This window comes from Aulostomus chinensis, chromosome 7 (genome assembly GCF_037954235.1).
Source record: "Aulostomus chinensis isolate RoL2024-O1b breed Wild chromosome 7, RoL_Achi_v1.0, whole genome shotgun sequence".
Lineage (NCBI taxonomy): Eukaryota > Metazoa > Chordata > Actinopteri > Syngnathiformes > Aulostomidae > Aulostomus > Aulostomus chinensis.
The window spans coordinates 19,800,046-19,825,043 of NC_141326.1; the positions used below are offsets into that span (position 1 = coordinate 19,800,046).

Genomic DNA, 24,998 nt, shown 5'->3' on the forward strand with positions numbered 1-24,998 from the left:
TTTCTCCATTCAGTCACGCCATGTTAGAGCATATGCTGCTTTTCGTTTTACAACATTACCATACAAATGAAGACAATTTCATGTTTAACATTTAGTGCGAGATGTAAATGTGTGCTCAAATGATTCTGTGAAACTGATTACTGGTTGCTCTGTGTTCTGACACATCCAGCATGTGCGACAGCTGGTTAGTAATTAGAATAATCTTCTCCCTGGTTGTGATTTAGCTTTCATGACTGCAGCTTACCTCAAATTGAAAATAAATTTATAGATAAATGCTGTTGCTGTTCCAGCAAATTATACCGCTGTAACTCAAAGGAGCCAAGTTGTTTATTTTGGTAGTAAAAGCGCAATCAGAGAAAACAAACAAAGCGCTTTATGAGTGCTGTCAGATTAATAATGATGCTACCCAGCGGTGATGATACCAACGATTATATTTCAGCACTCTCTACCCTACCTCATCATAGTAATTACAGATACTATATCATTATTATATATCAAGTATTCACCACAGATTACCGAGGTAATTGACACTTGCGCCAGCATTGCCCAATTCACTCTGCTGCCAATAAACTGTGATTCACTTAGCATAGAAGTGACACGCATGTTATCGACAGTAAACTGAGTCAGTTTGGTCTGTTCATGTTCACCCTGTATGTTTCTTAAGTGAACTCAGATATGGATGCGCACATCCACAAGGATGCACACATGCACAAACATCAGTTGACAGTGTTAAGAAAAGGCAGTACATGTGATACATTGTTTTTTTCCTCTCCCAGCTTCTGTTCTGGTGTATCTGGGCAAATCCCATGGTGATGAGGCATAGAATCTGTCATGGAGAAGGCATAAGCCTTTCATATGCACAGTAGAGATAAAAGGCAGCCATTTTATCAGGCGAGCTGTCGCTCCAACATGTTTGTGTGTTATGTGTCCCCGGGAGCGCCTCCAGAAACATGTCCGTTAAATGACACGGCCTGTGCTTGCCAAGAGGACGCCCAGTTTGTTCTGAGCTCGAACCTGACAATTATGCCAATTACACTCGGCAGCAATGTTGACAAACACACCAGGAGAATTGCTGCAGTTGATTGGTAGCTGTGTCCCGAACTCCCCTGCTGTGACCTCTTCTGTATTTTAACTAGCATGGAGGAGAATTGCAACGGGTTTTCTAGAAAATTCCCTAAGCCTTGTGTTCTTTTGTATGGGGGGGAAGTCCATGCCAACTCAACATCCAGAGGATCCACTGTGTCAAGAACCAGAAAAAAAGAGAGAGTCATTCTTCCTGCTCTACTCACCTCCCTGTGGTTTGTTTTGATTCATAAAGAGTGTTGTGTTTCTTGTTGGACCAGGGCAGCATGTGGAAAGTTGTTGTGGTGGATCATGTTGCCTCTGGGGATGGAAGCCCAAATACTGACCCAGCACCATTAACTGTTACTTATGTAACCCTGCAAGAGCGCAGTAGTTGGTATGTCCGAGTGTGTGTTGCTCAGCTGCCCAAGAAGGGAGGAAGGACAATATGGAAGTGTATTAATGGTGGCTTCACATTTGCTACATGCAAGCAGGAAGTCAGAGCACCTGGTCAGACTACATGCAGGCTTTTTCAGCATGAACAGCATTACACTGCATCAACCCATTTGTTAAGAGTCTGCACCTGTGCTGCTGTACTTCAGCCATTAGTCCAGGAACGTTGATAGAAAAGCAACACCAATGACTCAAAATCACATGACCTGTCTCCCGCTTTGCTTGTTTTTGGTGTCAGTACTTCTTATTATGACAGAGAATTTGTTTGTGCTAAATTATTCGTTATGCATTCATGTAAGACTATGGTTACTTGCATGTCTTAGTTACGTCCACTAGGAGGTCCAGTGAGCCCCTTGAACTGATGCAAACTAGCAATTTTCTTTTGCATTTTACTTTCTTGTTAAAAAGCAGAATTTTATATTTTAGTAATGATGAAGATTTTAGTCAGACAACACCTCACGCCCGGTAACAAGCACACTTTATCATCGAACTATTGACATGAGCTCTGGTATTATCATGTAAACACAGGGTGTTTTGTGTGTCAGATCCGGAGTCAGACCTGCTACAGACTGAATACACACAAAAGTGAGCCAGCAGCTGCCTCGATCAGCCTGGTCAAAGTGAGCAGAGCCCTGCACCCCACCCCACCCCGCTGCTCCACCACCACCACCACCACCCCCTGCTTCTCTTACATAACACACTGTAAAGCTGGAGTTAGCAAACATTAGAGGTCAGCTGGTTATTGGGACAGTGGAAATGTAGCCACTCACTGCAGCTCTGTTTACTTTAGAAATATAGATTGTTCTACTTCTGCTGTTTGTTATTTTGATGTTAAAAAAAAGCAGGTGTGGTTTATCTAAGTCATATACTGTATATTCCATATGACGGTAAAAAGGCTCAAGACGGAGGTCGTGTGTCATTCTTCCTGTTTCCTTTCTTGTGTTCCTGTATCATATTAGCACAGAAATGTTCTCATGTTCCTAAAGGATAAGGAGAGAATCCATTTATGTCCTTCTAAATTATTTCAGCCAAACCACTGACACTAACCTGCAGCAACGGCTTCAGCTCCTCCTTTCATGATAAAACACAGATTTCTCTCGTCAGAAATGAACTAAAGGGTACCAAGACTAAATGATGCAATTTTTTTTTTAATCCCAGTGACCCACCTCCCAAAGTGAGTGTTAAATAATGTAGGAGCAACTGCAGCGGGTAGGCAATGTAGCAACTTTGTACATGATGGGTTCTGATGCATTCTGCACACAACTGATGGTGCAGTAAAGTCATAATAAGACATCACACTGTCCAATTAACAACTGCGAACACCACCTTCACATCATTTCTGAAATGTTTCCAAGGCATCGTAATTTTTTGACAACACGTGGAAATCAAATTTAGTTTGCCGTTGGAAGTCTCCATCGTAATTCAGTCAACTCTTTTTAAACCCTTCTTTGCTTTTGATAAAAAGAAAAGGCGATGTCAATCAGGGGAACTAATGGGAATGTGCATTTTGTAATTCACTCAAAGGGAATGGTAAATTGAAAAGAGTTTGCTACCTTTTAACGCACACACACACACACACACACACACACACACACACACACACACACACACTGCCGCTGATAGTCAAGCTCTATTATTTGACAGCTGGAGAGGTTAAAAATAACTGTGCTCGCAGCAAATTAGACGTATCATTTGGCTTCTAAGTGAGAGATGAATCTTTGTGTGGATGCTCCTGCCACGCCGTGACACAGGGGCAATACATCAGCCTGTGTTTGCCTGTCTTTCTCATAAACTCCAAATGGAATTGTAAACAGATGAAGCAATTTCACACCAAATCTATTCTCTCGGAGTCTCCTTTTCTAAAGTGAAAAGCCAAGCTACTATATAGACATATACATTACTGTCCCATGCACTCTGAAGCAAACGTACATACATCATAATTTGGATGCTTGCAGGGTTATTGCTATCGCTTAAAGGCAATCCTCCAAGTGTTTTATATGTTGCTTCTTGATCTGACAATAAATCTGATGTTATTGCGTGTGTGTGTGGGGTGGAGGGGCTTTTGTAGATGCTGTAGATTTCTATGTTTGCTCATAAATTCACACACGTCGTACAGTAGCATCCACAAGCGAGGCTATATAAATTCTGCTCGTCAGGTTTTCCATGCCGTTCCGTCAGTAGCGGCTTCTGCAGCGGAGGTGGGGTGTCGGTTATCTTTTTAAGATGGTAAAAGAAGTGTAACTGGGATCCCTGTTACAGTAAGGTAAGTAATTCCATGGGAGGCTCAGGTGACAGCCGAGGTGCAATGTTTCCTCTAAATACCTAACAACATCATTGCTAATTCATGGCCAATTCAATCACTTAAGTAAGAGCAGGATGATCTTTGTGTCATGTTGTCTCACAAGGTAATCTCTTGTATTTCGTGGCTTAAGACCCATGTTCTAAATTTGTCACGGAACTGTATTCACCCCAGGAGTTTTAAGTTGACTTGTAAGTCTGCATATATATTTCTGTGGCGCTCAGTGTGCCCTTGACTCAGTCTGCGCGACGTGATTTATCTCATCCAGTTTAAGTGACAGATATTGATGTGGTACGAGGATAAATGCTGTAGATTGATGGAATTAAGGACCACCCTATTGTTCCCATGCTGTGCATCACTGACACATGTGAGACTCATGTCTCTCATTAAAGAAAATAAACGCTTCAGGCATCCTCCCTGCAAAAGTCTGTGTGCGCGTGTGCGTGCATGTGTGTGTGTGGGAAGCTATCTCAGTTGTTTTCCCTCCTATAATCTCTCCCTCCTTACACAATGGATTCAGTTTGGCCTTGAATGAGTGAGAGTGCAAATCGCAGCTGACTCTAAACAGCAGAGCATTTACCCTGTTGACAGAACCCTGGACATGAGATTAAATTATACCAAGGCGCAAAACCTTTTGATTATTTAATTACCTTTCAGTTAGAGCCTGTGAAAAGGACAGGATCACAACTGCGAGCGTGCTGAATTATTAAAGCATCTTTGTGTTATCCTCTTGGCAATCCCCCCCCCCTTGCTTCTTATATGATGCATCTAAGCCACTACAGAAATCAAACCTTAACTGTGCAACAAAAGAGAGAGAGAGAGAGAGAGAGAAGCTTTCTCCACTTTACGTGCAAGCTAGGCACTTGGCTGTGCATCTAAATTTTTCGGGAGCTAGTGTTAACTCTATATTTGGATTCCACTGGAGTGGATTAAGGATTCTTTACTGCAAACCCACGGGATTCTCGGAGACATAAAAGAGGAGACTGTTTGCATCCATGCTATACAAATAATTGCAGGTTTCAAATCGAGTGTAATTTCAAGCACCAAGCTATATGGGAGAGTGTGGGCTTTGATGTACAAATCCACAATTCATGGGGGATTAGCACCCCAAAGGTTAGCAGTTGCTAATTACAGGAGATTGGTTATACATATCTAACAAGGCAAGGAGACAGCCTTAATAAATGTGAGGATTCATCAGGAACAAGGATAAGCGGTTGTGATAAGCGGACATGTATTTGAATCACCACGGATTGATACCCTGTAATGCCCCTCTTCATGCAGGAAATGGAAAGAAGCACCGTCTCCTCTATTGTCTTTACCTTGTGTGATATGCGATTCACAAGATGCATTTGTGGCTGCAGATTTGTGCAATCATATAAATTAACCTCTCAGATATTATTCCTGTGTCTCTTACACTGCAGAGATTTCTCTTTTACTGTATTTTGCTTGCAGCGTTCAGTGCTGCATTACCATAATCCTTGGTTCCTTTCCACAAACCACCACTGGCTAAATGAATCTATTATTTTAGCCCGGAGCCCAAAAGATGCAACAAAATGCAATGCATTGACTTGAATGAAACTTGCGATAAGCTGCACATTTTCTCCATGATAGCCTGTCGACAACAGGCTTTTCGCCCACAGTTGAAAGAGGAGCAGTGCACTTGACCTTTAATAATCTGATTGTGTAAGCTTAAACGCTGGTATCAAACTGTAAAACCTTTACAAGAAAGATCATATTTCAATTCTGCACACAGTCATTAAGTCAGTTGGATCTGACCTGCAGTCACAGACCTGGCCAGTGTGGCCTTGTGTTTTTATATGGCCCTAAATTAAACATGTCCGAACCAAGTCAGGCACTTGCTCCGCCACAGGAAATGCTTTTTCATCTCCTAATGAATGTGCCTGAGGGGGTCCCACAGGGGGCTCCACTTCACCCCTCATTAGGCAGGGTGCTGCCTCTTCCTTCATGCTGTGGAGCAACCTCCTGGAGAGGGGCCTCCCACTTCATCTGAACGTCCCACGCTCCCCTGCCCTGGACTGGTGGATTGCACTGCTCACCTCGTCTCTATCTCTCCTATGTGTCTATCTCTCCACTCCTTCGCCTGCCTCACAAGGCAGCTCGCCTTATTGCTGCAGACCAGGGATGAGGGGAGAGTCCGTGGTCCTAATGTCATTTTAATGGCCTTGTTTGGTCTGCTGTGGTTGTGATTTATTACTACACACACCTCTAATGTTCTCCTAGATGTCTGTCTTTCTCGCAGCATGTGAAAGGTGGTACTGTTTGAGGACTAAAACTACATTGATAATGCTGTCACTGTTTTCTCAGACAGACGTGGGCTATGACTGGTTGTGAGGGGATGACGTGCTCTTTAGTGTCCATGTTAGCAAAGGGCAAACAGGAAGGACCAGGAATAGCAGAGGAACTGTGAAGGACTCGATGTCCAAGTGGCTCCTAGTCCCAGTGTCCAAGTGCAGCGCTGTGTATATCCACTCTCATGTGGAAAGTATTGACAGCTTCCTGTCCCTAATGACGCAACAAAGCACGGACAATTCCTGGTTGTTGTGAGGCAACATAAAGGGGGATATACTGGCAGTCAGCTGACTCCCAGAGCCTTTGCATGGAGGCAGAACAGGCTGGAGAGCTGATTATTCCAGGGCTTTTGGGATGGCTTTATGCAATCATTAATCTTGGCACTTGTTTATTTGTCTGGGATTAGAGCATCACAGCGCATTCACCGGCAGTCAGAGAAGCTAGTTCACCAAAAGGTAGCAACGAGGACTCGGGCCTTCAACTGTAAGCAAAGCGTGCAAGAAGGGAAGCATGCTTTGCGCATGGCTGCTTAATCCTGCCATGTTAAACAAAACCAGGCCAGTGTTTGTAGGACTATGAAAACAGCAGTGCAGGGGAAATGTGCCCCACACACTGCAAGCAGTCTGTGAACTCTGTGTGGCAGTAGACACTCCTCGTGCACCCCTGTCTAGGAATGCCTTTCATACGGTCTGTTACAACTGGAGGAGAGGGAGGGCGACCATGGAGTAGCTCAGCAGCTCCTCCGCAGTCAATGCAGAGTTTATCATCCCTATTGCTGGTTTAAGTCTGAATGTTAAACATGTCTTTTAATGTGTGCTTTGACTGCAGTTCATCTGAGTGTAGCAATTAACACATCACAGTTACATGTTTTCGTGTGTGCACTGTACCTTTAAGTATGACTAACTCTTAATAAAAGAAAGCTATAAATCGCCTCGGCCAACTTCTCATGGTCTGGATACTGCCAAGGGCAAAATCATCCAACAGATTGATTTCTTTAAATGCCTTGCAAATACCATCGCAAGCAAATATTTAAAATGGTCACAACCATTTGATTGAATTTTAATCATTTTGCACGTGGAGGATAAATGATGCATGATGGAAGTGTTCATAGGCACTTAGACACTCATAGCTAAGGGCAATGTGATTAGATAATGGTTCTGTCTCACTTTAATTTGTTGTCTGCACCTGAAAGCGAGGGCCAGAATGTCTTTGAAGGCTAAATACCCGTGTGTGCATGTGCGCGCGTGTGTGTGTGTGTGTGTGTGTGTGTGTGAGTGTGTGTGTGTGTGTGTGTGTGTGTACCTGAGGCTCACATGAGGAGGAAACAAAAGTGGTGCTGGTAAAAAAACAAAAACAAAACAAAAGACTGAGCCCAGCAAAACAGGCTCTTTGAGAAAACCCCATGACACCGGTGCTCCGTGGAAAGGTTGGTAGCCTCTAGTTTCAGTTTTATCAAGCTGTGGATCTTTGAGCAGCAGGATTCAGTATCCCGGCTAATGTAACAAGGCTCATTTGTCTCAATCACACGTCCCTGGAAGTATCGGATGGCCATTGATGTCATTCATCTTCCCTGTCCTTGCCCGTTCTTTCGCTCAACTGATGAAAACCCAAGACCTTCAAGCAGAATGGCAGAGACGCTGTAAAAACTGCTCATCAGCCCAGCAGTCAAAACTGTTGAGGAACTGGGGTGCTTACTGAGTTGGAGCTCCAAAACATCAACAGATCACATCCACTTAAGAAAATGTTGTGCTTTGTCACCAGAATTAACTTCAAGTAGGCCTGTTGGGGTTTTTTTGTTGTTGTTGTTTTGTTATGTTTGTTTGGGGGGTTTTTGGACAATAGTCAGTAAAAGATAATGATTGTTCTTCTCATTGCAAGACCATGTACCACCACCAGCAGTGTTGCTCTGCTTGCTTTCACGTGCAGGGTTGCAGAGTTTTGGGTGACATTTGATCTTGTATCAGTGTGAGCAGAGTCAAAGGTGAAACTATTCTCCTTCATCATGTCCACTTTGTTGTACAAAGCCGGAACGACAGTTTGGAAGATGAACATTTTCTTTGTCAATTCTTAAAAACTATGCTGTAAATTTTTAAATGCAGATTCTTTTTACTCATGTTGAATGGTTTGTTCAGTTGTTTATATTGCGTCGACATCTCGACTCCTTAATCTTGGTGAACACTCTTCTCCTTTCCCACTTAAAGCCCAAATTCTCCCACACCGAAGCTTTGGAATGAATCTTGAACCCAAATGGTCTGCCAAACGTTCTGTTTGGAATTATGCTATCATTAGGCAAATCTCCTATAAATCTGGAGAGATAGTATCTTCACGCGTGTGCGTGTGCGTGTGCGTGTGTGTGTGTGTAAGGCGAGCTGCAAATGAGAGGACAGAAGCAGCCTGACTAGCAAAGACATTCGTCTCATTTATTTTTATGTAAACAGCACACGGTTAAAAAAAACAAAACAGGCAATATCATGGTCAGCATAAATCATTTTATTATTATCAAGGTCAGTCTATATTTATCGTACCATATCTCCATAATTATTGTTACAGGTCACACCTTATCTGAAGCAAACAGATCTGTCAGTGGTGAAAAAGTGTGCTATTAAAAAGGCGTGGTAAGTTTTGGTTGTTAGCTTCATTTTATCTCTCAATCAAAAAGCCTCTGTATAAAAAAATATAAAAGTTTAATTTAGTTGAAGGTATTAAAGCAAATGTAGCTGTGAGCAAGTGAGCCTCTGCACAAAGAGGGAATATTAAAAATGAATCAATATGATTTGAAATAATTGGGATTTCGTAAATGATACATTTTCCCTACAATCTGATATCTATTGTATTAGTGATAACTTGAAATGAGTCGCCTCGGTGTATTTAATAAATTTAGGGGTGCAGGCGAACAGCATCACGGTGTGAAGCTCTGAGCAAACCAGAAATTGATTTTAAATGTTGTGGTATAAAACTCATCACGTTATCCATTAACACTTGTGCGGCGTCCCCCAGCACAGCTGATGTCAGGTCATATGGAAATACTGACTCGCGCCGTCGCTGCAGGCTTATGCTGAGCTTCCCTCTTAGATGGAGCAAATCACGATCATGATTACTATCTGGCCCGTGCAGCCAGTCTGCGTTGTCTGGAAACATGTTTTGCTAAGGAGACCACAGAGGGACAATTACTGTCAGCTGAACTATTCAGCCTGCTCTCCATGTGTGTTCTGGCTGCGTGCCTAAGACCCACTGACCCTGAGCAGCAGCATGAGATGAGGCCTCCAGCCTCCCTCGTCTTCCCTCCCTCACAGTCCCACCACCCACCCCAACCCTTTTTACTTTTCCCCAATATCCACCATAACTGAGGCACCCAAATATACACTTTGAAAGTGTTTAAAATACACACGTAATAAGTACATGTACTCTGTCAAGCTTCAGGGCAAAAAAAAAAAAAAAGACCATGCAGGAAATTGTATGGATGTAAGTTTTGATTTCTTTGTGTGAAACAGTAGAAATATCCTGTTCAAAAAACCCGCAGCAGGATTCTGGTTGTCTTACAGAAATGCATACTAATACAGCAATTATAGGAGGAAGAAACTTACACAGTGTGGCGGTAGCAAACTCCCCGGTGTAATGGTACAAGGCTCTTTGTTGTTATGTAAAGGTTTCTGCGTGTAATTGCTGTGGATGTTTTTGAAGGATTCTTCATTTATGTATTATTGTGTGTTTCTAAAAAAGCCTCCCGGGCTGCTGTCCCTGAAGGAGATGAGGGGTACTATACCACCAAAATCAAGGCTTTCACTATTGCATGCACTCACGCGAGTGGTCAGCCTGAAGGCTTCAGAAGCATCACATGATCCTCAGTTAAATCTTAAAATTCCAAAAGCAGCTCCTGCGCCAGTCAATCAGTCGGCCCTGTGTGATTTCAGCCTCAATGATTTTGAGTTTCGGTGCATCTCAGTGCTTTCTGCACCATTGTAGGAGTAAAGCAAACAATGCACGTGAAACTCTGACTCCAGATTCCTATTTCCATTCAAAAAAAAAAGGAAAAAAAAACTGATCAGGATCAAATTCCATGTTATGAAAGGCCCAACCAAATGATATAAATAGTTAGACAAAACATTTGAAACACCTTTTTTTTTTAACTCTGCTCTCACGGCTCACTGCAGAATTCATAAGTGAGTGCTGTCTACAGATTTTATTTTGCCATCAAAGTAAACAGCGTGAGCTTTTCTCCCTCCTGGCGCACATGCACACACACACACACACACACACACACACACACACACACACACACACACACACACACACACACACACGCATGAGGGGTGTGCCCTCCGGTCCCCTGCACATGGGCACAACTTAACTTGTCACTGCAGTCACAGACGAAAATAAGGAGAGGTGGGAGAAGATGGGTAGAGGTAGGTAAGGAATGATGGGGAGAGAGAGAGAGAGGGTGATATCAGCTCAGGTGGGGCAGACGAGGGAGGGGAAGAGGAGTGCCGCACACATGCTACCCTTCATCGTGCTCGTCTGCTCGGTAAACCCAGGCTTTTGTTGTTTCCCCTAGAGTGCAAGCGTGCAGACTCCCAGTCAGGAAGCTCGTCAATCTTTGCCACAACAACACATAAATTAATGCCCAAATTACTGCTACGCTGGTGGAGAAAGAGACATGGAGAGAGAGATGTCTTGTGCTGTGGTTTGGGAATACATCTTCCCCTCTCTTGCTACCCCCTCATAGAGGGTGTCAGAATGCACTTCAATAAAACAGTCAAGTAAATACAGTGAGAGACATGCAGAGGGAAGCACTGCTTTGTTGTACAGGCATCTGGAGTTGGGCAGTGTTGAAATATTAATAGGCCTCACACACAAACAAACACAGAGATGTACGCATGAGTTCATCCAAAAAGCAGCCCAGGGCAACGGTCCAGACCTGAGCTTAAGCAAAGTCACAGTAGCGCTGGTATGAGGGAAGAGAGCATTTTCTGAAAAGGAAGTCAAATATAGCTGGTTTTTCTAAGTGAAGGTGGATCAAAGCTTATGCAGCTAAATGATTGAGAGGATTTAACAAGACGCAGCATAGAGACATCAAAATGTGTCAATTATGTCCTCCCCTAATCCCCATGGTCCCAATATTTTTGATGACTTCAGCATGTTTATAGGTTGAATCGAATCTGTTTAAAATGATGATACAGAGTTTTGGTCTGCAGGTGAATTTTTTTTTTCATGCTACAACTCAGGCAAATGCCATTAGAGCAGCTCTCTGTGTGTAATATGCCAACTGCCTCCAATCCCTAAACAAATAACACATACTATTCCGCCTGTGTTCCGTGCCACAACTGTCCTTTGCCGCTGACATTCAAATAACCTTTCTTCTGCTGCAAAAATGGGAATAAAAAAAAAATATATATATATATATATATATATATATATATATATATATATATATATGTATTTATTGTGCAACTTCACATGACAGCAGAGCCCTGGCAGATGAAAAGAGGCAGAATTCTGATTCTAGCTCTTGTTAGGCTGTCGTCTCTCTACAGCTAGATCTGACTGTCATGGGTATCTCTCTTAGAAAAGACTCTGTTTATCAACCGACAGCTGATCTCCGCCGCCAAATGCCAAGTTCATGCAGCAAAATAGTTGCACATAAGGAAGGAGGAACATTCTCTGCTGCCTGTTTTGTACCTCCAGTGTGTGTGGTGTGTGTTGACCAAAATGCTGAGTTTTAAAGAAAATCAGCTTTTGTGTAATAGTCCGAAGGAAGCATGTGACCCTTTCTAAGCTTTTGTTTGGTTTGGTTACAAAATATTATGAAGTGAATGTATTAACCCGGCTTGTCTGATGAGAGAAGAATTGTTAATCTGCTCATAAATGCAGCGCCCTGTCCAGTTCCTTACATAATCTCTGACATGAGCCCACTGGCTTGCGTCACCATCATTGACAGCTGTCATCACAACACTGCCAACACACACATGGAATGTTTCTTTTCTTTTTTTTAAATTCCATTTGCCTCACATGTGTTCTAACGTGTGAAAAATGCTATGTGTGTAGAGAACAATATATACAGATGCTTTGGTTCGGTACTGTTGGGAATTGTCACATAGAAGTGATTTAATGGTCCAATCAAGTAATGGGTTAAGCTCTCAGCATTATGACGGTGGCCTGTGCATGGGTCTGTAATGTAAGGGATAATCCTAATCCTTAAACGTTATGTCAGTAGTCCAAGAGTTCAGTGGGAATAGTTGACAGATTCTGACTAGTGATTCTCCATGTTTGCACAGAGTGTTTAGTGTGACATATACATATATATATATATATATATATATATATTTAAAAATAAGTTTGTGATGATTAAATAACAGGTCTTGGTTAGTGAATACCGTTTGTTTTGATAGAAACTAATTTCATTTCACCAGTTTGTCAATATACTTCACGGCTTTACATTTTTCATTATGTCTGCTGAATGTCGTTCTTCATCTGTAAATGAAGCAGAAAGGCATTTGTAGGGCATATGAAGGAAGTGTTCTGTCATACACTGTCTGTCTATGCAGTGCCTGTAATAAAATAAACTTGACAGGACCCCTGTAAGCTGTTAGTGTGCATTTGGCAAATTGTTGTGGGTGTTAACATTTAACTGTCAGTCTCCAGGTCTTTGATAATGTCGTGTAGTTTTAGCGGTGGGTTGATCTCGGGGCTTTAGAGAAGACAGTGAAGGGCACTGGGTGAACATGCAGAAGCCACGCCGCCCTATTGTACATGTGCTCTGAGTGACACGTCATCCCCTCAAAGGCCCTGCTAGTGTGGTGAATCAGTGCCCTTGAACTGCTCAGACACAGACAGACAAAGAACAAGCTTTAACATTCAGCTTGACTGCATTGTCCAAGACACCCACACCAGGCTGCAATGCTGCATACAGGACCTCTTCAGCCCCTGTCCTGCCCTTATGGTTATGCGTGTGGTGTGATTGTGTTGCAGTGTGATTTACACATAATCTTGGCGTCTCAGCAGGTGTCTTTGAAGTGGTCTGCTTGCAGAGGCCATCTCACAGTGCTGTGAGGAACGGCAGGATGCTGGGATGGGCTTTAGCATGGCTGCCCGTCTAACTGTGCCTGGCTTTGATGTCGTAAACAGAGCAGGCTGGGCTGGCTGGCAGGGAAGCGGGCAGGCAGGGAGGCAGGCAGGCGCGGTGAATGGGATCAGTGGCACTGTGCTGGTCAAGCTCAAGCGGGCCAGCAGCTGCCTGTTTCACACCAAGAGGCAGTTAACACCGCAGCTCATGTCAATAGATATTGACTGCCAGATTGGGAGGGTTTATAAGCGCTGGCCTTTTTGTTTGACTGAGTCCCAGTGTGAATTCAATTGAAATCATTCTCAGTGTCTAAAGTGGAGCTGGAGAGGACTGCTTGCACAGTCATAGGAGATATACATTGACTTGATGTAGGTGACTTCATGGTGCATTTGATTTCAAATTTTATTCTCCTTGACCACCCTCCTCCCCCCTTTTGAAAGCAGCTTATCCCAGTGTGGAAATAACTGTATGTTCAGACTGAGGTCTTTTTCTCATACAAGGAATCACAGAGCCTGCCTCAGCCGGTCCAGAGACAAACCCTTTTTACTGTTGAGTGCACTGAGCATCCAGGGGCTTATGCAGCAGCAGAGTGAGAGGGTGTTAGCCGGTGAGGCTGTATCCACTCAGGACCTTCCTCCTGCAGATAGGGCTTTGTGAGGCATGCATGTGTGTGTATGCCCTGCCCGGCCTGGCACCTCCGTGCCCTGTCTCTACTCCCACTGCTTTCACCTGATGTGGCACAGCCTCTGTCAGGCCTGAGCGAGCATCCAGCCAGCTTCGCTTCTTCAGGAGAGATGAAGGCATCTTACTGCTATTCTGTGGGGGTGGGGGAAGCTAGCAGCAGCCTAAGCCTGGAGCTATCAGAGACTGGAGCTCAGAGCCAAAAGCCTGTGGGCTGGATAGGGTGGGTGGAAGCTTGGCTTAACTTGGCAAGACAAGCCATTTAGCCACAGCCCTGCACTGCCACCCAATGGCTGGGGCCTGACACTACATCCCTCAGCTCTCCATAACCATAGCTAGTCATAATTACAGCACGCTTCAGTTGTTGTGAGTGCATGTCAGAACAAATTATGTAAGTAATGAGGCTGAAAATGCTAAAGGAGTCGAAACACACTGCACTGCTAATGCTCATGCAGGGAGAACACAAAAACAAACAATAGAGTGCACTCATACAGAGAGAGACCTATCCGGAATAACGAGCAACTGTTCACAGTAAGGAAAAGATTAATTATAAATTAACCCTCTCAGTTTGGTTGTCAAATCCCACCTCCTCCCTGAATTTCACCATAATCCGAGCCAACGAGGTGCAGTGCCCTCCATTGTATATGAGAATCATAAATCGCAGGAGGTGTTGTCTGGAGGAGAATTAATCGTGCATGTTCTACTACTCCCTTCTGTTCATTTTCCTAAAATGTAGGCTAATTCCGTGTAAACATGGCCGGTCTTGTTGACTCCAGCAGTGCGAGGGGAACAGACACAGATTCCTGAATGAATAGAGTGTGGCTATTAGTTAGTGGATTAGAGGCTCTGTGTTAAGGGCCTCTCCCGGGCATGCCTCAGGGACAAGGACATTATCCACATGACACGTTACAGACTCCTCTGCAGCTGATTAAAATGAGCAGGGATCTCTGGATTGAACCAGAGTACAAGTACTTTTGATGTGATCAAACTAGAATAAAGAGGCTGGTTGTTAAGGTGTACAAGGGATATATGCAGCTTTTAGTCTTGGGAGGAGATAGTATAGACTGCTAGGCCTGGCTGGAGGCGAGAGGCTGATGTAACACTTTGACATAGTGAGTGTACCACTGCTTCTTAATTATTATCATTTTATTGCATCTTATTAAGGCAAGATCATGATACTCCTCTCCTAATTGGTATAGATACAGCTGTGCTCTGATTGGTTAGATGTGTGGCTGGTTGAGGAAAAACCATAACATTGTGAGAAAATATCCCGCGGTGATATTTCCTCGATTTAGATCAGATAGTGGGTTTTCGTCTGGCGCTGCACTGCACTGTTGGCATGGCGGGACAGAGATGTTGGAGATGTGGAGGAGGGCTGTGAGATAGCGATCTCTTGGGGGGGAAGACAGACAGAGAGAGAGAGAGAGAGAAAGGGGAAGACTTGGGGAGGTAGAGAGGGATAGAGCATCGGTGGCTGCAGTGATTAAAAAAAAGCACTGAGCACAGAGGGATGAGCTGGGAGTTTTGTGTCTCTGATGTCTGTGTGTTCTGTCTGTTGTGTTGGCCTGTGGTCTACTCCTGAAGAGAAGGCCAACGATGGATGTGGCCTGTCGGTTCTATGCTTTTGCCCTCCATATTGGGTGAATCACTGGCCTGTCATCAACTCCAAACCACAGCCGAACCTCCACTGAACACTTTCACCAAAGATGCGCTCGCAGTCGCCGCTGTGGCCACGTTCAGCACAGTAGCACACCGTGATTGTTTGTAGCCAGAATGCATTTACACATGCGTTTTTTTTTTTTACTTTTTTTGTCGTTTAAGACCCTTCATGAACCAACATGGAATACATCTCCTCATGTGGCTAAATCAGCCTTTTGTCATTGCAAAGGTCCCCTATGAGGGTGTGTTTGTGTTTAGCTGGTCTTTTCCTTATGTAAGATCAGGACGCTAATTGACACCAAATGTATATGGGCTGCTCGAAGGGACTTAAAAAGGCCTCCTTCCCTTATACGCACACACACACGTGCGCACACACACACTCATATATAACTCTGTAAATATTCAGCTAATGCTCTGCAGAAGTGAGGATTCAAAAGCCAGCGGATGAGATGTTTTTAGCAGCACAGTACTCTTTCATGTACCAACATGGATCCATGGTGAGGGTGTAGTACACTGACTTGTGACAGCAAAAAAAATGTTGATTTTTTTCTTTCATTTTCTTTTCTTCTCTGCAGCTCAAATCGAAATAATTCCCTGCAAGATCTGTGGAGACAAATCATCAGGCATCCATTACGGTGTGATAACATGTGAAGGCTGTAAGGTAAGCATCAAGAGATGGAACCTGTTAATGCCATGGGAGGTTTTGTGTGTGCGCGTGCGCGTGCGTGTGTGTGTGTGTGTGCGTGTGTGTGTGAACAGGGACAATGGCAAGAAAGTAGAAAAAGTTGCTTGCAAGGAAAAATGTTTGCAAATGAAGTTTTACAAGGATTTTGAGAGCGACTTGGAAGTGTAAACACACAAAACTGTGATCATTAAAGTGGTCAAGCACTACAGAGGATATCACAGAAAATCACAATTAGTAGGACAAAGTCGTCCCTCTGCCTTGCTCTGCTTTTCCCTTCCAGGGACATGTACATGTCTTTTCACTTTTCTGCTTCTGCTGCAGCCTGCTCTTCTTGAAATAAAATGATCAAAAGGCGAGTGCTTTGAATTATAGCAGATTGTTGGCTGTTTGCTACAGTGTGTTGCTTCCATTGAAGTCGTCTTTTGTACTGTTTCAAATGCACCAGCCATTCACAGTGAAGGGAATTTTGTGCTTAGAGTGTATTCTTGTCCCTGTGCTTGTCACCAGGCACATCATTAGCATTCCTCAGCCAGCCTGCACCTTTGCTGTTTGCTCTTGTCTTGTCTTGTGTGTGTGTGTGTGTGTGTGTGTGTGTGTGTGTGTGTGTGTGAGAGAGAGAGAGAGAGAGAGAGAGAGAGAGAGCGAGAGATTCCTTTCAGCTGTTCTTCCCAGCGCTCCTCTCCCTTGCACAGGAGCTGGAAGGAACAAAACACTAAAGAATAAACTGCTGAAATCTATCTTTAATGATTGCTAATTAGTCCAGGCAGAGACTCCTTTAATGATATGTGCGAGTACAAAAGTTTGGACCATAAATCACAGCATTATTAAAGAGTGCTGCTTGTCACTGGCAGTTATAGCCTGTTTCCATAATGACTTCCATTATAAAGCAACTTGGCAGCTGTCAGCTGTTTTCTTGTAATTAAACAGCCAATGAGCAGCTAATTAAGACATATGTGTATGGAGCAGTAGAGTGGGGCATGTTAATGATGTGCTGGAATCAATTCATTAAGTCAAAGGATGAGGAATCCAGTCGGTGTGCATTCGCAATCCTTTCGCGCCACACGTGCCAGCTAATAACCCCGCTGAAGAAAAATAGCAGCCACTGTTATCATTCCTACCCAAACACACCGCCCTCGTGCTGCACACACACTGGTGAAATACAACAGCAAGGAAAATAACATCATTGCATTGTTGTTATTAATCTGTTTTGGATACAATGCAAAGGAAAGAGAGTAAATCACTATCAGTCAGGATTTCTTTTTTTCTCCTGCACTACTCCAACAGTAAAGTTTTCCACCCACTCATCCAGTAACCTAAGGTGTTTCCATGCCTTTTTGTTTTTTCCACGTGCAGGGCTTCTTCAGGAGGAGTCAGCAGAGCAATGCAGCCTACTCCTGCCCTCGTCAGAAGAACTGCCTGATCGACCGTACCAGCCGCAACCGCTGCCAGCACTGCCGGCTGCAGAAGTGCCTGGCAGTGGGCATGTCACGAGATGGTAAGTGCTTCATGGAGTAGGAGATGCTGGTGGGTGGATTCAGCAGGGTGGTACAGTGAGGAATGAAAGGTGAAGAGCGTTAGTTCGAGCCCCTGTGTGGGCAAGCAGCTGTTCTTCTCAAGTGCTGGTGTAACCTCCCAGTGATGGTAGTTAAGAGGGGAAATTATTCCCCCTCGGAATGCAAATATGACACTTTCTTTTTTGAATTAATTCTTATTGAATGATCTGGGTTTTTTTTAGTTTTTGGAAAAAAAATGTTCAGGGATGTATCTATTTTATCTTTATTTGAATTTACTTCCAGGAATATGCAACAAATAATTAGCATTTTCTGTATTAACAGATTTTCTGTACTTCTTTTACTGCAAAGATAAGTGGCAAACTATTGAAAAAAACAACTCCACATTTAATTCATACAACATTTTAATAGCTATCAACACCGAGCAGGTATTTATTATTCTATCATTTCGCATGAGCGAGGAGGTAAAGAAAACGCCAAGATATTAAATGTGGTTCCTCTCATAGGGAAAGCTGAACATGAACACATGCTTAGACATCACTCTGTGGTTATTGTCTGCCAGGAGCAGGTGAGACGTTGGTCTGTGGGCCTAATTTGTTGCTGCGATAGAAACTAGGTTTGATGAAATAGGTGGCTGGTGGAGGTTGTCATTAGCTCTGCTGCAGCTGAGATACTGTAATGGGAGCACACAGGTGGAAATCTGTGCTGGAGGGCTCCTGCTGTGCCAGGCTGGTCCAGACCGAGGAGATTCTATCTCACCAAAGCAGAGCTATGATGGAACTTGTAATCAGGCTGGTTTTTATGTTTATAACCAACATGCGCACAGGAATGCACAGAGACAAGCAAAAACCTGAGCGTGCATGCATGCATAGAGGCTAGAAGATCTTAAAGCAACATTGTGCACCAGTTTCAACACATTTTGATGAAAAACTGATTTGTGAAAAGGGAAAAGTGGTTCTGCTTTCATTCTTCCTCGGAGCTCCGCTTGCTCTTTCAAGAAGCTAGCTCATAATTAATAAAGAACAGTCCAGGATTTTAATTTAGGAAGAGAAAAAGACCCAAAAAAAATACGTGACTATGAGTCACTCTGTCATTGTATTACATTACACTACATCCAGATCAAAGTTTACAGTTATAAAATCAACATTTGGGATACATCAGGCAGATCCATGATGACCAAATGTTGTATAATTTTATAAACACGTGACGAGGAAAAAAATCATCGAATGAGAGATCCATCGTATGACTAACACAGTCAGTGTAACAGCGCCATCTGATTTTACAGCTTACAGTAGGTGGTCTGCAATGGCTGTCACGCCACTGATGTCACATCTCTCTCTCTCTCTCTCTCTCGCTCTCTCTCTGTATGTATATATATATATATACATGCCCCATATTACATCAGTCAAGTGAAGGATGTCACAGGAGAAACAATTGTCGTTTTACCCCATCATGAATTAATTGCTCACTGTTTAAATACTTCAAATTATGTTGGAATAGTGCGGCACTCTGCTAATTTCTCAACACACTGCTGCTGTTCAGAAAAACAACTTTGTGCTGCTGGAATTTAATGAACACAGTGGTGCATTAGTGCTCACAAGTGCCTTTACAGAGATCCACACATGCGCGTATATAAACAATCAGGACAGACCAAGGTGACACACTCGAGCCCATCTGCCTGCACTCTCCTCTGTGCCATTCTACTCACTTTCCACTATGTGTATGCAAACATGCATAAACACACACACTGTGACCGGCTGACATACTGCCAGGCCCCTAGATCTCGGGCCAAGGAGTCTCATTCTCAGCACTGCTGTTAAGTCTGGAGACCTTCAACAGGAGGCAGCAAGTTAGTCTGTCTCACGTTGGAATGGCTGGTAAGCTGTTAGTCACTTCATGTTTATGAATCTGTTCATTATGTAATGATGTCTGTCAGCAATGATTCCACCAGAAATGCGGTTACAGATTATTTCATCCTGTAGTACCGCACATCAGTCTAGAGGATTTGTCACTAGAAGCACGCATCTACTACTGCTCTGATTGTAACTGTAATTCAACATATCCACTTTTATACAGCCTGTTCACTGACAAATGTTGAGTGATTATTACACCTCAGCATTCTTCATATGGCACATGGAGTGAGGAAGTCGCACTGCCAAATTGACATCTATATAAAAGGGAGTTCCAGCACGGCGGGACATCGTTACATTAGACGCCGACGGTGTTGTTTTACTCGTCTGATTATAGAACTCCAGCATGCAATGTAAAATCACACACTGGGGCGGCGCTCTGCCAGCTTTGTTTGGTTCAGTGTAAACAAGCAAAGCAGCAGTATAGCAGCTTCTCTGTAGAAAAAGGACAGAATAATAGTGATGTGTTAGTGTTGTACATAAGGGCCCAAATAACCTCTGAACACAAGCTCTCGTTTGAAAATGACCCTTCATTTTAGTGTTTTTCTTGAGCTGTATTGACTTTCCACTCAGACACCAAGATTTATGATTCATTAGCAGAGTGCGGATCCTGAAGCTTGATTGGATTTTTTAAATAAATACATTTGTAATGGAAAATACGTTGGTAAGATGAAGTGGGACATCTACTTCCTGCCCCGGGCTTTCACATGGTGGAAATCCTGTCCTGCCACAAAAGGAAAGTCAATGTACAACAGCAGTTTAGTTGAATGTAATCATTTGTGATATTGTGCCTGACTTGTTGTTTTTTTGCTTTTTTTTTACTGCACATTTCAGCGGTGAAGTTTGGCCGCATGTCAAAGAAGCAGCGAGACAGCCTCTACGCTGAGGTCCAGAAGCACCGACTCCAGCAGCAGCAGCGTGACCATCAACAACAGCCTGGGGAGGCGGAGCCACTCACACCTAGCTATGGCCTCTCAGCCAATGGCCTCACAGAGCTTCATGATGACCTCAGTGGCTACATGGATGGTCACACTCCTGATGGCAGCAAACCAGACTCGGCAGTCAGCAGCTTCTACCTGGACATCCAGCCGTCTCCTGACCAGTCAGGCCTGGACATCAACGGCATCAAGCCGGAGCCCATCTGCGACTTTGCCCCCGGCTCCGGCTTCTTTCCTTATTGCTCCTTCACCAACGGAGAAACCTCCCCCACCGTGTCCATGGCTGAACTAGGTAAGGAGCAGAAGAGAGACATGGGGAGACAAGAGGAGAGACAGAAAAATGAAGGAGGGGGAGAACAACTCAACCGTGGGGCAAACGACACAAAGGTTGCTTAAAATAGCAGGAGGTTGGAGACTCATCTCCAACACTCATTAAAAGAGCCTCTTTTTTGTAATTAGTTTCCATTAATTAGGGCCAATCAGGATCCAGCAGGGCAGGCATCTGGGGAAATCATTTTTTTAGGCTCCCCTGTGCCTAAGAACTCCTTTTTAACAGATGTGTTTTCAAAACCATTTAAATTCTTATACTCAATATTTCTCTGAGAGAAAATGTGACCTTTGTTTCAGTGAGTAACATGGTGCCCCTCCTCCTCGCCATGCATTTGTGTCATAACTAGATTGGCTTTGCCTCAACCTTAAGCTATGAGCTTCCTGGAGGCAGTAAAAGGAAATGTCAACAAGCCTTTTCCCAGTCAAAAAAGCCCACGCATATCCGCCTCTCCTCCTTCTTGAAAGCTCAGTAAATAAATCTTCTTTTCCTGTGGCATGTTTCATCATTGAGGTCTTCACTTTCACATAGCCTTGTGAGTAACAATCAGATCTCAACTCTGATCTTTTGGCTTTGTGATGGTTTGTATTTCAGAGCACCTGGCCCAGAATATCTCCAAGTCACACATGGAGACATGTCAGTATCTGAGAGAGGAGCTGCAGCAGATGACCTGGCAAGCCTTCCTGCAGGAGGAGGTGGAGAGCTACCAGAACAAGGTAGCTTGACCACAACCTGGCCGTCGCCGTCCTCCACGGCAGTTACACCAACGAAATCCTTTGTTTTAAAGCAGATAATCCATTCTCTGTCCTGTCTGTCCTTAGCCACGGGAAGTCATGTGGCAGCTGTGTGCTATCAAAATAACAGAGGCCATTCAGTATGTGGTGGAGTTCGCCAAGCGCATCGACGGCTTCATGGAGCTGTGTCAGAACGATCAGATTGTGCTGCTGAAAGCAGGTATGACAGCCTGTCAACATGCCCCAAAACACACACACACACACACACACACACACACACACACACACACACACACACAAACACACACTACCAGTGTCACAAGGGCATAACTGACCTGACTGCACAAACCCCTCTTCTTCACACGCACAGACAGTGCCACAGAGTCGACCCCACCCTGCCTGTCTCCTCTCTGTCGCTCACTGTTTTCCTCTGTCCTTTACACCCGCGGTAGGGACGGACGCATGACACAAACAGCTGTAGTTGGGCTCACATCCTACGTAATATTCATTCCAAGTATAATGTCAACTTGTCTGTGTAGCGTGGTTCAACTGCATTGAGTAGCATCAATTGTGTGTCATTTATAAATTAAAAAAGCAATATAATTGACTGTTGTATTTTTCCAACAGTAACATTACTCCGGTCCTTTTAACAAAAATGCCAGTGATACTGAGATGATCAACAAACAAGAGGGAGGCTTTTATTTGAGAGACTGTGCAACCTTTTAACCCCTGGTTAGCACAAAAAATTCTCTGCTGCATACTTCAGTGTGAAAAGTCTACTGGTAATAATTACCAGTATGATAATGATTTGTTTAGTTGGTAGTGCATTAGTAAGCAATTGTAAACACAACTAATGGGTTTCTGAGCCCAAATAACGCGTAACACCAAGGATTATTCAGACTGTTGTCGGGTAAACCTACCTCGACGAGGCTACTTCTCCGTGCACCTATACCTATGCATAAATACAAATGCTGAAACTCAAATCATGTGCCGTACGTGCAGCAAAAATAAAAATAAAAAACCTGGATATTATTTACATTAGCGCAGCCAACCTGAATAATACCATAAAGAGTAAGATGCCTTGTCAGACATGCCATTTTAAAACAGCAGCATCTCCTTCAGAGGCAGTAATGGCTTCTGTTACATTTTCTTGATCCTCTTATCCACTCCCACAGAGTCGTACAAATTGCAGGATAGAATAAATTCCCCACCTATCTTGCTCAATAAAGGTTGAATGAATAAGCACTATCACCGGTGAATGAAGCACAATTTTTATCTGGCATGTCATTATGGAAGAATAGCCTTCTGTCTATGATATTATTATCTGCAGAGGTGATTTTCTCTCTCTCTCCACTGACAGCTGGTTTCTTTATTTCAAAGTGCTTGTGTTCATCATATTGTAAAAGAATGGCACAAAGCACAATCATGTGTTTTACTTCCCTGACTGATGTGTAACTGTTGGGTAGGGGTGGGGGGGTTTGAGAAAGAAAAAAAAAAGACGCAACACTCAGATTCAGCATCTTGTTCCTGTCTGTCTCCACAGGCTCTTTGGAAGTTGTGTTTGTCAGAATGTGCCGTGCCTTTGACTCACAAAACAACACAGTCTATTTTGATGGAAAGTACGCCGGACCTGACGTGTTCAAGTCATTAGGTAAGTTGAGTGGATGTCTGCATGTGAATGTTTGACTGAATGTGTATAATTATGATGCCGTGTGTGTGTGTGTGTGTGTGTGTGTGTGTGTGTGTGTTATTACAGTGTCTTACTCCTCCTCTCCTTGATGTAAAAGCCAAAATTAGAGTCTCCTAATCTGTTTCACACAATGATGAAGCAAACACTGGGCACTCATCCCTGCCTTACCTGGCATTGCTGCCTCTGCAACGCTTATTTATGCCAAAACAGAAATGATAGTGAGGCTCTGCTGCATATGGCTCCTGTAACTGTGGAATAAATAATGCCAGACAGAGAATCTTCAGGGAGAAAGCTATCAAAACCATCATTGATAGTCTGACATAAAACATCTCAGATAGCTCAAATAGCATTTGTGTTTGACTGCTGTGACATTACTAAGCTATCCAAGGATTTTCTTGCATTTCCAAGTGTCTTTTGAGGTGAAAAAAATGCAAATGTGTCCCATAGTGGAGGTGTTGAATTCTCTGTCTTGATATAAGTTTACCATTCCCTGTAACTCTCTGTTTATATATGAGTGAGTATAGCAGTCCCAGTGTCCTATGTGTTCCGTACAGAGAGGTCCATAGCGGAGGAGGCAGAGTGATGGGCTTCCCAAGCTGTGGTGGCATCCGCCTGTGTTTCTCTATGCCAGATAATTGATTTAACTAAAAGCCTCAATAGTGACCTAATTTTGGCTTGCATAACACCACCCAACTGCCAAAAGTGACTTGTCTGGGAGGCAAAAACTCAGTAAAAGCATTCGCCTGCTCCCATGTGCTGTCAGCATGCCGCTCTTTTTCATTCCTTCCCCTTCCTCTCCCCTCCCTATGTGCCTCTCTCCCAATAAAGATCAAGAGTGAATGTTGTTCTTTGGTCTTCCTCATCCTAAGCTCTCTCACTGTGTCCTTTGCTGTGGCAGGCTGTGACGACTTGATCAGCTCCGTCTTCGAGTTTGGGAAAAACTTGTGTTCTATGCACCTGTCTGAGGATGAGATCGCCCTGTTCTCTGCCTTTGTGTTGATGTCTGCTGGTAGGTGTCATTCACAGTGCAAAGAAAAAGAGAGAGTGAAAAAAAATAGACAGACCTGCACTCATCATGACAAGGAACAATTTTTCTTGTCTGTTTTTTGTTTTGTTTTAATCAATCTAAAATGAGTGTTTCATACTCTGTCATTATTTAGGTTTTTTTTTAATAAATTAAAAAAGAAATCAGTGCTTGGTTTATGTAGTAACAAAAACTAACATACCATTCAGACCGATCCTGGCTCCAGGAGAAGGTGAGGGTGGAGAAACTCCAGCAGAAGATCCAACTGGCTCTCCAGCACGTCCTGCAGAAGAACCACAGAGAGGATGGTATTCTTACAAAGGTACTCTATCTATCATCACTCTGTAATGGCTGTCTGCTGACTGTGCTGTTACAGTGTAACCTCCTACTGTTTACAGTCCAAGGGGACATCAACAGCTTTCAGCGCATTAGATTAAACTAACTCATACATCAGGGGAAACATCCGTAATCTTACATAAAGTGTTTTTTTTTATTGAAAGACAAGTAGCAATTTATCAATTTTACCAACTCTGTAATATAAAGTGTCAGGTTTTCCTTATGCCTGAGTGCTTGTCTCAATATTTACAAGTCTGTTTGCCCCCATGTGAGCGGCAAAAACACTGTAGGGAGGAATGTTTTTCACTACCATTGCTC

The 24,998-nt window shown here is 43.5% G+C and overlaps 1 protein-coding gene across 3 annotated transcripts in view; it reads left to right on the forward strand.

The window, feature by feature from the left end:
* roraa (RAR-related orphan receptor A, paralog a) overlaps positions 1–24,998 on the forward strand; it is a 181,786-nt gene that overhangs the window by 150,225 nt on the left and 6,563 nt on the right. For all 3 annotated transcript variants that reach the window (XM_086209023.1, XM_086209022.1, XM_086209024.1), the window contains 8 exons: positions 16,100–16,185; positions 17,563–17,704; positions 20,465–20,860; positions 21,491–21,612; positions 21,718–21,850; positions 23,174–23,281; positions 24,219–24,329; positions 24,554–24,666. In XM_086209023.1, the coding sequence (XP_086065149.1) occupies positions 16,100–16,185; positions 17,563–17,704; positions 20,465–20,860; positions 21,491–21,612; positions 21,718–21,850; positions 23,174–23,281; positions 24,219–24,329; positions 24,554–24,666 (1,211 nt within the window). The remainder of the gene's footprint in view (positions 1–16,099; positions 16,186–17,562; positions 17,705–20,464; positions 20,861–21,490; positions 21,613–21,717; positions 21,851–23,173; positions 23,282–24,218; positions 24,330–24,553; positions 24,667–24,998) is intronic.